General features: G+C 33.4%; 1 protein-coding gene across 2 annotated transcripts; it reads right to left on the minus strand.

The window, feature by feature from the left end:
* Positions 1-473: 473 nt before the first annotated feature.
* LOC103491214 (acylamino-acid-releasing enzyme) lies at positions 474-11,222 on the minus strand. Of its 2 annotated transcripts, none has more exons than XM_008451069.3 (18): positions 11,059-11,222; positions 10,243-10,421; positions 9,821-10,130; positions 8,536-8,757; positions 8,219-8,434; positions 8,051-8,125; positions 6,871-7,009; positions 6,035-6,186; positions 5,862-5,944; positions 5,650-5,771; positions 5,486-5,564; positions 3,430-3,607; positions 3,015-3,075; positions 2,777-2,899; positions 1,979-2,176; positions 1,254-1,322; positions 992-1,068; positions 474-688 (listed from the first exon to the last, which is right to left on the minus strand). In XM_008451069.3, the coding sequence occupies exons 1-18, from the start codon at positions 11,181-11,183 to the stop codon at positions 625-627; spliced, it is 2,472 nt and encodes an 823-aa protein (XP_008449291.2). In that variant the 5' UTR covers positions 11,184-11,222; the 3' UTR covers positions 474-624. The 2 variants fall into 2 exon arrangements, with proteins under 2 accessions (XP_008449291.2, XP_050941220.1); XM_051085263.1 differs by having other exon boundaries at positions 10,243-10,418; positions 11,059-11,216.
* Positions 11,223-15,587: the final 4,365 nt, after the last annotated feature.

The raw sequence follows: 15,587 nt of genomic DNA on the forward strand, positions 1-15,587 counted from the left end.
GATAAAAAGACAATAATATGACTTAAATTTAAATTTTTATTTTGGTTGGTGAAAAAAATTAATGTAATATTTAGATCAATGAAAGTATCTACTTATCATAGCTATGCTTGAGAATGTTTATGAAATTGTTAACATTACTTTTTGTACATTTTATAATCACTCCAAATTATGCTTTTAATCGATCAAAATCAATATCAATGATATAAAATTGCATTTAAAATGGTACAAATATACATTAAATTAATTTTTCAAGATTAAAAGCACTTTTTAGATTGATTTTAAACGTCTCAATATGCACTTTGGCTGTGTGAGTCAAATTTCCCAATTCAATTCTATGGTATCTTAACAATTTTCCCCTCATTGTATTTTGTTTAAAAAAACCAAAGAATCCTAATGTGGAGCAAATAAGCTGGAATAACTTGCTAACAAAAGATCAACGAGTTAAAAAAGCTAACTACAAAGCCCTATATAGATGTTGGAATAATAAGCATCATTTTATTGAGAATGAGTGGCTTAATACCATGGACAAGAGTATATAGAATCACTTGTACCAAGATCAAAGTGGCAATATAATTACAAAGCATGATATCAATGATGCTAAAAGGGTGAGAAAGAGAATGTCACTCACTTGCAGTACTTTCTGAACCACACACCAATGTTGAGGAAGCTTTCGAAATCCGATTGTGGCCTAAGAAAGTACATAGAAATCAGTCTAAAATTGTTGGAATCGTTTTATTTTAGCATAGTTTTGAGGCTGTTCTGTTGACAATAGTTTCTATCTTTAGAATGTTGTAGTTGAAATTGCTATTTCTTTAAGGCTGTTCTGTTGACAATAGTTTCTATCTTTAGAATGTTGTAGTTGAAATTGCTATTTCTTTAACAATCATATACAATAATCTTAACTTATAACCAACGATCCAAACAATTGTGTTTTCAGAATCAGAAACTATTTATAAAATGTGTTCCAAATATGCGAGAACAAATGTGGAACCTGTCAATTGGATGAACATCGTCCGGAAACATGATGACTTTGACCTCAACTCCTTTCTCCCTCAACGCTCGCGCATACTGCATATTATATATATCCTCATCATATAGTTTAACATAACTATCACAAACTGTAAACAAATTTCGTGTCGACATGCAATCATTCTTGGTTTCTTGGTTTACAAGAGCAACACAGCTGCTATTTTATAATCACATAAATCAATCAAAAGAGTGTTGAATTTACTAGAATGTGGTTAATATCTTACTTGCAACCCATTTGAAAATGGAACACGAAGATCTTTAGCACCTAAAAGAAAAATGGTAGGTGTTTTAACCTGCAAAATCAAAATGAGATTACAATGGAGAACACCTACTCAAAAGAAAGCTTTAAGGTATGCTTGGAAAATATATGAAACTAGAAGGGTAAAAAAACATGACAACCTTCAAACTATCGTCTTAAAAAGGAAAAAGAAATCTAAAACATAGTTATTGGTAAAATAATTCACCACATAAAAATATTTTAACTAAATAGTAGTTATCTTCTTATTAGGATTTTCCTAAGTTTAATTTTTAACAAATCTCGCCACATTTAAAAAATGAGAAAAAAATTATTCTCACAAGTCACAAGACAGGATCCCTCTTCCCCTTAGAAGAGCTTTCATCGATATTGATGGAGGGTGAAGTCCTTCAATGAAGGATCCTTCTCCCCTTAGAAGAGCTTATGTTTTCCTTTTTCAATAATACATAAACAAAATCTAGATATGTACTTCTTGATTTTAAACTGTTGGCCACAAATTTTATGACTTCTATTCTCTTAGCAAGAATTTTAATATTTAGTCATATGCCCCATTTGACTACCTCGACTTATTGTGATTATAAAACTGATGACCAAACTTCTATGAGTACCATTTTCTTCCATACTTAACGAGAATTTTAAAAGAAACATGGTTGTGCAATAAAATTATAGATGGTTAGCTTTTAATCTACGTACTTTTGAGACATGTAGAATGGGAGATTTGTTGTATAAGTGGGTTAGGTGCTCAGCAGATGGTGCTTCGGTGTAGTGATTCTTGCCCTCTTTTCCATAACATTCCACGTAACACCAATCAGGAATATCTGACGTGCCAACCATTAAAGCAAGGTTACACACAGGATTTCTGGCGGCAGCTGCCACAAATCTATCTGGTGCCTGCAGCATATAGAAAACATAAGGGATTCAATTTATAAGGAAACTATTTCCATTTTAGAACTCCATCTGCCTTCTTGAAAACTAAATATAGTAGGATAAGGTGGTTGTCCCAGGTAAGCTGTCCCACACGCTCATGGATAGAAAAAAAAAAGAGAGAAGAAACTCTAGTTGATGAAGTTTATTCATATAAGTAGCTTTAAGTGAAGTTCTCTTTTACAAGCACTTTTACTTTTAGTCTTCCTTTCAAAAGCACTTATTAAATTACTTCATCCTTTATAAGTATTCAAAAGATTTTGAAAATCAAATCTAACCCCACCCCAGGAACTTAGTTTGCAGGTCAGAAAACATTTGTTATGGAGAGAAAAAAGTAAGCGAAAATATCTCCCAGATTAGGCGACTGATGCATGGCGTGCACCATCATATTTTCAAGTGTAGTGCAGGAGAGAAAACTTAGGTTATAGAAAATACCGTGGAAAGCATCAACAGATGCAAAATCCTCCTTTAATCACGCAGACTATAAATTCCATTAGAACCATCAATCAAACGAAGGATTTAATTTCAGAAAATGCAGACTATAAAAAGTGTTGTTAACTACAGCACCTGGCCAATCAAATGAGTTGTCAAAAATCCCCCATGAGAACCACCAAGAACTGCAACTTTAGATGAACTGGCAAGTCCCTTGTCAATAATGTGATCTAATGCGGTAAGTACATCATTGACATCCTGAGAAAAAACACATAAAAGATAAAAGAAAATATTTTATCCAATAGAAATTCTCACCAAAATAAAAAAAAAAAAAAAAAAAAACAAAACCTAAATTCATCATTATAACTAGTACCTGGGTCCCAATTTTTCCAGGAAGAGATTGCAATGCTTCCTCACCGAATCCCAATGAACCTCTGAGATATCATATCAAATAAGCCACAGGAAAATACACTCTTTATGCACTAACACTATACTGATATAGAGTACATACCACTTACCTCAATTTCACTTTACAAGCATGTATTTTTCCATTATGCAGTTATTAAAATCAATCCTTTTTGTCTCAAAAGATACCAGTAGTCTTAAATAAGGTTTTAAATAATGAAGACTCAAGTAATAGATGAACATGAGAGAAGATCTCCAGTTGAGATATAAGCTTATTGTATTTCACCAATAGAAAAATGATTATTTTGACCCAACGCCCATTACAAAAACTTCCAGGTGATAGTCAACCCAAATTTAGATCCGAGGGAAAAAAACAAACCTACCTATAGTTCACAACCAAAAGGTTGAATCCTATTGAAGAGAGAAACGCCAAGGACTTCGAGAAACTTGATATTGACGTTGAATGTGGACCCCCATGAAGGTTAACAATAAGTGGATTCAATTCATTACCTTTGACAGACTTCGAAGACACAAAGATAGCTTCAAAAGGTTCACTGGCACCTGAAATGAAATAATTATTCAAGAAGAAAAGAAAATTTATTAAATAAACTGAATTAGCAAACATGGCTTTCTTGTATCAAGGTCAAAATTCATATAAGAAGAAGCACAATTCACATGTTTTCATTTGCATTTTAGACTAAAAAATCCCCTAAGTTTGATGATAAAAATTGACATAAGGAAACCGCATTACATCAGTTGCCAAACATAGGAACATTCTGTAGGTGTATGAATAGGGGATATACTGGAAATAATATTAGAACATTAGTAAGGATATAGAGATAATAAAATTAGCTACGAAGAGTTAGGATACATGGGCAATATTATTTCGAGCAATGGGACTTAGGATAGAGAGATTCCTCTCAAAAGGCTACTGATATTGTAATTTCTCTATTGACGTTGCAATATAGCTAGTTCTTTGTTGTTTTCCTTGTAACTCGGATCCTAACACATTTTGATTGATTGGATCAATAAAATTGACTAAGATGTGTTATTTCACATCTAAAATTTAGTCTTTAGATGATTGGCTGAAGGGACTCGACTTAGTCGAACCAAATGATAGTACCTTAAAACTCAGCTTATCACAAGTAGCATCACTGCTTGATCAGCAGGGAGGAGGAACAATTGATTTTGAGCCACAAATATTCATTATAGTTGGAAAGGCTTTTTCGGGAACTATCCCACTTCCCATTACTCGACAAAGCCTTCCCATTGTCCGGTTCTTTCTAGAATGTGAGATCAAGTAGCACACTCCCAACCTTCACTTGGTAGTTAGGCCGCATTTGAACTACAGTGGCTTCAGTGGAAAAATGCTCATTTTGAAATTGGTCCAACATACTAAAATTTTGTGGGACTGTGGTGTTTGAGGTTCAGTATGGCATATTTGGTTGAAAATAAGCCAGTGAATCTTCGAAGATGGGTTTTCTTTTATAAAAAATGTACAATTAACTTCCTCTTGTATGCCCAAAAAATTCTTTCATAACTACAACCTCCTTTCCATGAATGTGAACAATTGGAAAGCTTTCTTGTGGCTTTCTTTTTGGAGGTCTCTACTCACAGCTCCTAGGTTGCTCGTTCTTTCTTTTGCTTAATTTTCTATCCTTTCTTATCTAGAAAAAGTTATCTCGCATCTAAATCTTCATGAAATTTGAATTAGCTGGCTCAATGTCCTTATATGGCAGCTATTCATTTCTGAAGTTAAATAGTATAAGATTTTTTTCCATAATTAGGAAAAAATCATTATTTTTTTAGGAAAAAAATATTAAGTTGATCCCTAAGTTTTCCGTAAATTTTAGTCCCTAAATTTTGAAAAATAGGTTAAGATTCTTAACCTTACTTTTTCCATTTGCTACATTAACCAATGTTTTTAAAGCTCAAGATGCACAAAAATTAAATAACCCTTTCTAGAGTTTTAAGAAAATGGCGCAAAAAAACCTAGGGACTAACTTTGAATAATCTTCAAACTTCAAAAGAAAATAAGTGGAATTTCCTTCAAAAGATAATAATAAAAAATTGAAGTTGAAACCAGTTGCACGATCAGCATAGCAACAATCTTCACTTTTAGAAATAATGAGGGAGAGACTATTTTGTATTTCCTTCCAGTAGTGAAGGAAGTTTCTTCTATAGACCTCACAATATTAACTGATTATCCCAATAATTATGGGGTCAAAGATGTTTCTTTACTTCATGATACAAATCTTCTTATAACCAAATGCACAGTAATACCTGCAACATTTGGTCCCTAGATTTTGAGAAATAAGTAATCTAAGTATAGGCTATACGCATAGGTGTTCTAAGGATGCATTCCTGCAACTGCAACATTGGTCTGAATCAAATCTGACACATTGTTAATAAAAATGTAATAAGTCATTTGTACAATACCTTTTGTCAGGCAGTTGGAAACGTCCTTGACTGGGATCTTCATTATACTGAACTGGAGGGATGAGAGTAGAGTTTTAACCTGTACCATTAAGTGTTGGTTTGCTTAATCACGAGAGTTTTGGGATAATCTAAAGGGTATCTATTTTCAAAAAGAAAATAACAACCTTCTGAGAGCATTTAAAAACAGGACTTGATACATCCAACCAACTCCATGCAGCATTCTTAGTTTCTTTCTCAGTAAGACAACCATACTTGAGTTGAGGAATATCCACTGGGCTGCTAGAAACTGCAGATAGGAACTTGCAAAAGAAAAAGAAAATGTTAAAAATCAGTTCCAGTGAGCAATCATGTCCAAGAGAATTCATTTCCACATTACCAGCAACAACGTTGTCTCCATCTAGAGCAAGAACTTTCCAAGAAAAGTTTGAGTTGGCAGGACTGATGCATGATACTTCACCACTGTTAAATGCTCAAGAAAAAAAATGCTATCAGATAGGAGCACGAAGTTTAGCGCAGAATAATAATTTTTTAAAGAAATATTCAAATTGCCTTAAAATATCTATAGAAAGTATGGCATCCTTGCTACGCCATATTGACGTTGTAATAACAGTGTGTCCATCGGAAAGCCATGGATTAGACAGGAAACCATGTGAATAGAGGCCAGGAAAGAGTTCGTTTTCAGCGTAGTGCACCACAGGAACCTTCAAATTTTTATTTTAAAAACTGTTAAAGAAGGCATATGAAAAGTTTACTAAAAATAACAAGCAAATAAACAAGAAAAAGTCAAAGCACATCTTATTACTAAATACCTAATTGAACATCAATGCAACATCTCTTCTTTAAGAAGCAAGAAATGGAGAAACGCTCATTTATAAAAATCTTGAACAAATGCTATGCCTAACACAAGTTTATTATGATACAGAGTCATTAATTTTATACATTCTAATGATCCTCAACAAACTTGTTTTAGTCCATGTTACTTAAGTGTTCAAGTCAAACAACATGAGAGGGCCAAGATTTAAGCTACTGACTCTTTTGGTCGAGGATGTATACCTTAATCAGTAGAGTTATGCTCAAGTTGACATTATGTGTATGCGTCGAAGATAGAACATTAGAGTATTCTAGATAGTGCAAACCAACATATCAACTTTAATGATTTAACATCTTAACAAAAAAAAAATGGAAATTTGAAGATAATAATTTATATGCATCATTCTCAAAATGTCGGTGCATGTTCAACACCAATTTGACACATGCCCTAATATTTGCAACATGTACAGTTACACCATGAAGCAGAGAAAACTAGTTTAAAAGAACCAATTGGCCAACGACTTTTATGTCACATTATTTTTATATTTAAAAGAGAAGGGCTTGCAAAACCTCACCACATCAACAATATTTTCACTAAAACTTGGTTTTCCATCTCTAGGCCAGTTGATTCTGTGAAGAGAATTTGTTGCAGAATGGGCACCAGAGTTCACCGACGAGTGTGCAGATAAAAATATAAGGAACTTCCCGTCTGGGCTGAAAACATTATCATTCACAAATTAAGTTCGAAACAGTGTTTTCTAAACCTCAAGGCACAATAATCTTCTGGGGATTAAGTGTAAGGTGCAAGCAAGGACTTTTTCTTGTGAGGAGCACTATATATAAAAGTACTACATTAAGAAGATAGAGCATTGAGAAAATAAAGTATATATGAAGTGGAAATATGAAAAAAAAAAAAGATTTAGGCTTAGTAAACTTGACTTTTTTCGTTAATAAAGAAGAAAGCCCCATAACTATTATTATTTAAAAAAAAAAAGATAATAATGCAAAGGTCCCAGGGCGCAGGGCGCAGGGCCTTGAGACTTCACAAAAGAAGGCACCTTTTCGAGGCAAGGCGCCAGACTTGGGCTTTGAGCCTAGGGACGTGCCAAAGAGGGCTTTTTAAAAGAATGCTTCCAATGTTGTCACTCATCTCATGCATTATTGCATAGATATACCAATAACAATGAATAGCAGTAACATGATAAATGATGATTAAAAAGAATTGTTCGCAAAAATTGATCAATGGGAAGTATAAACACATCAAACAAAACGACTTCAGTTGATGCCATAGCATGGCATACCTTCTAAAGCAACAAAAGAAATGTAACTATTAAGAAGAAAATGACTAAATGACATACAAGGACCATAAAAGCGGTACTCCAGATTATGATGTATAAGAGTTAACAGCCTTAATCTGCTATTCATCTGTTAAAACACGTTTGATGTTCCTTAACGTATCAAATAAAATTTCTGAAATCACAGAACAAAAATTTGTGTAATGCTCACAATGGTTTTATATAAAGAGGGCTAGAACAGAAACGCGTGCAAACGGTCGAACGGAAATAGAATAGACCCCTTGTGATGTGTATCAAAGTAGGCTACAGCCACTTATAATTATCATTCAAATTTGATAAAGAATTTACAGAAGTTGAAGAAGTTATAAGGGACTGTATTGGATGTGAATGCTAAAAGAAAATAGGATAAAAAAAAAAAATTGGCGAACAAACAACAGAAGGTAATGAGATAAAAATACACCTGAACCGAGGAAAGAAGGCACTACTTATGCTCTGAGTTAGATTATAGAGGGGAAAATCCTCCTTTGGTTCATCTCTGTTCAACATTGAAAAAAAAAATTAGAATGATCAGACTAAAATAGTATTGATAAAAATCTATCATCAAGAGAAGAGAACAAATATAACACACGTGAGTTTACGTTCATTGATTTCAGATCCATAATCCGGAGCCTTGACTGCATATAATGCACAAGGCCGATTATAGCAGTAGATCATACCAAGTTTTCTAGGCTCTGAAGACCACCCAACAAAAACCAAATATTGATCCTCGCCAATAGATGGAGCCCATATAACTTGACCCACACTCAAAGATTTCTCGACTATCTTCACATGTCTTACCTCTCCGCTGTTGAATAGAAACAAAAAAGGAATGCTCAACAAAGTTTTAAAAATTTTAGAAGCGCCTTATTTGGTCAAATTTTAATACAGGTAACAAGTGAACCAAACCTGTCAATGTTGATGACAAAGAGAGCAGGTTGCCTTTTACCTGCATAAGCTTCCCCCCAGTCTTCTTTAAAATCCCCTTGACCTTTCCAGTTCGTAGAATCCTTATTTGCTGAGCAACCTTTTTGATATCCAGAAAAAGTAAACGTTGGCTTGGAGGGAGAAGGTTCTTCCGCGACATAAGCAATGTAAGTTTCATTTGAGTTCCAAGAGATTCCCTCAAACCTATAAGGTAGAGAAAAAAAAGACAAAGTTGAATCTTGTGGTTGTTGATCCAGAGTTTTTCTTAATGTAATAACTTTCATCGAGAAAAAAATGAAAGAATACAAAAGCATCTAAAAATCCTACTATTCTGCTTACTTACAGAAACCAGTGTTTTAAAAGGCGCACTAAGACGCAATGGCCCTCTAGAGTCTAGGAACAAGGTGCACAAAAAGGCACGGACGTTCTTTCATGAGGCGCACTATATATAAAGAATAGATATATACATATTTGTATGTGTATATATCTATACCTATATGTATGTATATATATCTATACGTATATGTATGCATATATATCTATACGTATATGTATGTACTGTATGTATGTATGTATGTATGTACTGTATGTATGTATGTATGTATGTATGTATGTATGTATGTGTATACAATGTATAAAATATAAGTATATAACCAATATGGAAATGAGACTTGACCAAGGTGGATTGTTGAAGCCGCTCGATTTAAAACGTAGAGTTGGGATGTTTCTTAGCTTAAAAGACACGTAATTAGGTTTAAAAAATATATATTATAAATATATATTTTAAAAGCCCAGCCCACAACTGAGTGAAAAGCCCGTGCCTCAAGAGCCTTTTGTGCCTCTGCACCTCATGTAAGTCGCGTGCCTAATGCACAGCGCCTCGCCTGTTCTAGGAGAAGCCCAAGCCATGCGACTTGGGCCTAGGTGTGCCTTCCAAAACACTGAACAAAACCCACAAAATAGCATACACCCCCGCATGCCACAAAAAGCGGCCCTTCTCCCCACGAGATAGGTTGAGGAGGAACTTCTCGATCGTAGCACCAACACCCCTTTTATGAGTTATGCTACTTCTGTTATGGCATAAGCTATGAAGCCACTCACCAAAAAAATTAGAACACCTTGATGTATAACTTCTATCCAAAGAAGTAGAAATAAAGATATTTTTTTAAAAGAAAATTAAGAGATAAGAATGTCAAAATGATGATTAAAAAGAAAAGTTTGATTTAACATAAAATTCACACAAAAAAGTGTATAACCAAACCCTTACCATCCATCAGTATATATTGATCCATGGATAGATTGGGGGATGTGAAACTCCTTTTCAATTTGACCTGCACTCCAAATTTCCAATTGGACTGGAGAATCATTTTCAGGATTACGAACGGTAAGAAATTTTGAGCCTGATGGTGATGGCACTATTGTAGAGACTCCAATCATTTCAATAGGAAATGGCGTCCATGTAAAGTTTACTGAATTGCCGTCATTTCCCTTAGAAATGTGAGCCGACAAAGTATATTTTCTCCTCTTATTTGCTAGAAGACTCGCTTGGCTAATTGAAAACGTTGCCATGGGGTCTCCTATGAAAAATGTCAAGTAAAAATAGAGTCAACATCGCCAGGCGCACAACTTTATGACAATAGGCATGCACCCGAGTAGTAAACGCACTAGCTTAAACAACAGCAATCATACCACTATCAGACTTAAACGTCCATGCCCTATCAATGTTAGGAATTTTTGTGAATTCTTGAAGTAATTTGGACTGTTCAGCATATTCTTCCTCAGTCGTTGGATCAATCCCAGATGGAAACTCATCAGCGACCTTACTAATCGTTGAACCATCCATGACCATGGCAGCTGACAGTTGTCTACTGCAACATTAATTCAGAAAAGAATGACGACAATGTTCAAGGAAATAATAGAAAATTTACGCAAAGCAATCAAGATAGACACAAATCACAGATTTGCCAAATTTTCAGGTTCTATAAAAATTGGCACACCCCATTTCTTTTTTTTTCTTCTCAACCTACGTCAGAATTTGCTCAATAACCTCGAAACAAGCTCCGAGTACACAGTCATTGCCTCCCCACCTCAATAAAGCATGTTAAACAATAAATAAATAAAGTTCTTCAGCAGCGAAAAATTTATCAATCAGCTAGAATTACACATTCTATACAACAAGCACATCCGTTTTCAACATTGCTCATCCAATCAATCAGAAACTGACACATAATTACTTTCATTTCTTTACATTTACATTTGCATTCGATCAGAACCGATCAATCAAAGTGAAATAAGAAAGCAAACAAATAAAATTCAATAAATAATTCAGACACGGACCGTAACAATCAGAGAGCAGTAATTAGAACTCAGTATCAACGAAACTTATGTTAGTAGAGAGGCAAAAACATTACACAAACGAATCAAATATGAAGCTCTTATGTCTTAAGAGTTGAACATCAAAGATTCAAAATTCAGGATAACGATAGGAAATGAAAGAGAGCTTACGAGAAGAGACGGATGGGTCTGAGAAATAGAGAGCTTGGAGAAGGAGCTGTAGTAGTTGCGGCGGGGTAGAGTGGAAGCCGAAGGAAGTTGATGCGACCAATGGAAGTGAAGGCAGCAAAAGCCATTCAGATAAAGATTCCACCGGTTCATTTTTATAAAAAATTATTTCTTCATTAGTATTTTTATTGGGTTTTTTTTTTTTTAAAAAAAAGAACAATAATGGTTTGTAGAAAGGAAAACACACAAAAGACAAAAATTCATATCTTTTTAGAAAGGATAAATACTTTGTTCATGTTTTATTTAAAAATTTGTTATATTTTCATCTAATATTTTGATCCCTACGAAACAAAATCTTGTGAAATATGAAATAACATTTATCAACCCCCACTTGTCCTCAATGAAGTTTTTTATTTTTATTTTTTAATTTATTTTTTTAATATAAATAATTATAAAAGACTCACCATCTCCACTGTTTTTTAAATTAATTATATTTAAATTTAATGGAATTAAAATATGCAATATGAAAAATTGAATGCAAATAGTTTTTTATTTATCCATTAATTTTTCAATTATTTATATTAAGTTTAGTAGAATTAAAGTACTCTGAATGTAAAAAGTTGAAATGCAAATGGTTTTTCATTTACATTTTAGAAATTAATTAAAAGTTAAATATCTTATTAATTCTAATTAACAATACAAATTTAAATAATGAAAGTTGAAAAAAATTTATAATATTTTTTCTACTATATAAAAGGTTGAAAATGGTTGTGGTAATTAGATAGAGAAGAAACGAGGGGAGATGAAATGGAGATGAAATTTGAATGAAGAGGGAAAAGGGGGATTGGGTTAATAATAATAATAATGTGTTGAATCTAACAAAATATGAAATAAATCTGTTGTGCATTAAGATCGGTTCAACTGAATCAGATGCTCTAGACATTGTTTGTTACCAATCTCTGTTTTTTTCTTTCCTTCTTTTTCTCTCATTAATTTTTTTATTTCCTTTTTCTTGCTTAAATTAAAATACCTACTTTCAATAAAAATATATATTAATTTTATATGGAAGATCTCTCAAGAATGAAATTGAAAAATGTATTTTCAAAATTATGAATAAATAAATATCATGTTATCTATGTAAGTAATTACTATCTTTTTATTCAATCAAATAAAATGAAAAATTAAAGTGCATAGCATGTGTTACCAACTAATGTTGTATAAATGTATCGATACCCATACTAATATTATTATGTAAGAACGTGTCTATGCATAAATACATATGTATTCAAATATAACTAACAAAAAAAAATATCAATTATGGAGGGGTAAATCAATAGTTAGAAATTGAGGTGTAAATAATTATTCGAAAAAAAAAAAAGACTTTTCTTGTAGACAAATTCCTTGAAGTATATATGCATAAGTACATCGAGTTACACAATAAATAACTTTGAGTATATATGTAAAGGTATATAGTAATGCTCAACAAAAGTGAGATTACAATGGTGTATATAGACTACTTATAGGAGTTAAATGAGGTTACGATGGTGTATACCACGACAAGAAGGTGAGGCTCTCCCGATGCATCAAAACATGCATGGGAGATGTATCAAAATGTGTCGCATCGCCCGATGCATTGAGCATTGTCGGGAGAAGAGTCGGGAGACGATTCCCTGATGCGGACACGAAGTGGCGTCAGGAGTGTAATTCTTGACGTAGGAGCGGAGAACGTCGGAAGTATGGGACTCCCGATGTGCTTTGTACAACGTTGGAACTATCTCTATCCCGATGCTGGTTCATCTGCGTCAGAAGATCTCAAATCCCAATGAGCGATCTAGGGGCGTCAGTATAGAGAGCAACTCCTGACGCCTTTGTGCGTCAGAAGATGATATTTTTTTTTTCAATTATTATCTTCATTTTTTTTGTAACATGTGGTACTTTTTTGAGTTCTGATTCGATTTAAATTAAATATAATTTTCAAACAAAACAAACATAAAATTAATAATTCCATTGAAATACAAAATTTTAGTTTACAAAATTAGAACATATTCAATAAAAAAACAAACTGTCTTACAATAATGTTCATTTCAAACAAATACATAAAAAAGAAAAATACATCATCTCTCATCGTCCCGAACGTTATCTTCGAACATATTCAAAACCTACAATGACATGAAAGTGAAGTACATTATTTAAACTTCAAAGAAACCAAAATAGTTGTCATAAATCAAAACTTAGGAACTATAACCCCTAAGTACTCAATCTCTCAACTTTTCCTCTTTATACAAATATAACCAACAATAGAGACTTAACTTACATATAAACTCACTTCGACATGTCACCGAATGTAACAATTACATGTAACCCTTCAAAGTATCGTTTAAGCCTCCTCCCCCCATGCCCCTCCTCTAAAACTCACTCCATGATCAAACTACAGCCCCTAAGTGCGCAACCTCTCATCTCACTTCGGTATGCCACCCTACGCAACAACTACATTGAAACCTTCAAAGCAACATTTAACCCTCCCCCGACCCCGCCCCGCCCCGCCCCAAACTCACTCTATGATCTAACTACCTAAAACAACCCAAACTCTCAACTTTGACTCTTTCTACTTAGAAATGTAACAATAGAATCATTAAACCTTGACTCCTTACACGTAAACTCACTTCGACGTGCCATACAACATAACAACTATATTGAACATAAACGTTTAACCCCCCTCTCAAACTCACTCCATGATCAAACTATACCTCATAACTACCCAATCTCGCAAGTTTCACTAAAGCTAAGTTTAAACGAAAGACTACCATAAATTTAGGATAGCCAAAACAAATCATCAGATTCAAAAGCTAAGTTTAAACTAAAGGCTACCATAACTACATGATAACCATAATCAATCATCAGAATTCAGAAGCTAAGTTAAACTAAAGGCTACCATAACTTCATGATATCTAAAACCAATAATTTGAAATAAACTAGTTCTTAACACGTGTCATGCACGTGACATTTGTGTTTCATTTTCATTTTATTGCCTAGCATGATTTTTTCGTCATAACAACTTTTTTTTTGGTTAAGTATCTCCATTTTCAATTGATTAATTTTCCTCCCAATTGTAGTTTAAGATTAAACTCATAAATAGTTCTTAAAATAAAATGTTATAATGATTGCTAGATAATTCTACTTTGTAACTGTTATAAAAATAAATTAACTATACTACATTGGTTTACTATACTAAATTCTAGAAACTTTTAAAGAATAGAGTCAATAGTGAATAAAAAAAATACAAATTAAGGGAGTGTGGCAAATCCAAAGTTTTCTTCTTATATAAGTACATATAGATATTCTAAGATGTTAATTGATGAGATAATTTTTTTAAAAAAAGCACAATAACTTCATAAATCACAAACTATCAATTAAGGATATATTTTTCTATCAGTGGAATCTTTTTTCTATCGTTGTTTGTATTGGCCTTCGGATATGCTTTCATTTTTACTGATGTTTATGGATTTCTTAGATCAAACCCAATAACTTCTCAATTTGATCAGTCTAGCCCCTAGGTTGGTAGATCGAGCGAACACTTAGCAACTAATGGAGATGTTCTAAAGTGCATGTTTTATGTATCAACTTGAAACATCAATGTTGATGGAAAAGACATCAGACAAAATGCAGCAGCGGAAAACAAGGATCATGTTTTACTATATATGCATCTAAACGATTTAGAAATTAACATGCAACATCTAAACGATAGACCTAAACGAAGAATAGAGAAGGAAAACGATGAGCTTACCTTTATAGTTCTTAACTTCTTCTTCGTTCCAAAACTTCTACTCCCCTGAAGATCATGAGCAAAGGACAACCACTATGTTGACCTACTAATCTTAGGACTAAAAACCAAGTTGTGGGACTTGTTTTATGAAGGATATCTTAGAGAGATGGAAAGAGGAAGGTGTATCGTTTAGAGGTTTTTCATGAGATTTTTCATCATCTTCTTCACATTCTGTAAATGGAAGTTTATATAGAAAATTACATCCAAAATACATGCAATTTTCTTTTATGTAATCTCAACACTTAATTAATCCATTAACCCTTAATGGAATTAGTGGCTTATAAGTTCATTACAAGCTGCCACATTTTCCACTAACATTTAGTAATAAATATATTAGTCAAAGATCATGGGCTCCAACGATTTGAGATTAACTAGCTAAACTCTTTTAGACCAAGCTTAATCGACATTCATTAACTAAAGAGTCATTCCACTAAAGACTCTCAGTTGCACTCCCCTCACTATAGAGATATTTCTGTTCACCTGATATAACCATGATGAGTAAGTTGATCCTCTATAGGTTGTTCGTAATCTTGGCTGGGTCAAAATACCATTTTACCCCCGAGATTGCATCTTGCTCCTTAAGACCCACTGATCCACTATTGAACAATTGGTTTAAGGTCCAATCTATAAACCCGAATCCTTCTCGGGCCAATGAGAAGATAGGGCCCCTTGTTCAAGATTTGGATTCAGTCTTTAAGGGAACAACCTA

Source organism: Cucumis melo, chromosome 5 (genome assembly GCF_025177605.1).
Source record: "Cucumis melo cultivar AY chromosome 5, USDA_Cmelo_AY_1.0, whole genome shotgun sequence".
Classification (NCBI taxonomy): Eukaryota; Viridiplantae; Streptophyta; class Magnoliopsida; order Cucurbitales; family Cucurbitaceae; genus Cucumis; species Cucumis melo.

Excerpts from the sequence above, each read along its gene's own strand:
- LOC103491214 (XM_008451069.3), bottom strand. The coding sequence starts at position 11,183 with ATGGCTTTTGCTGCCTTCACTTCCATTGGTCGCATCAACTTCCTTCGG. Across the intron at positions 6,187-6,870 it reads GTGAAAATATTGTTGATGTG|GTTCCTGTGGTGCACTACGC; the intron begins GTGAGGTTTTGC and ends AAAAATTTGAAG. Across the intron at positions 689-991 it reads GATGTTCATCCAATTGACAG|GCCACAATCGGATTTCGAAA; the intron begins GTTCCACATTTG and ends GTACTTTCTTAG.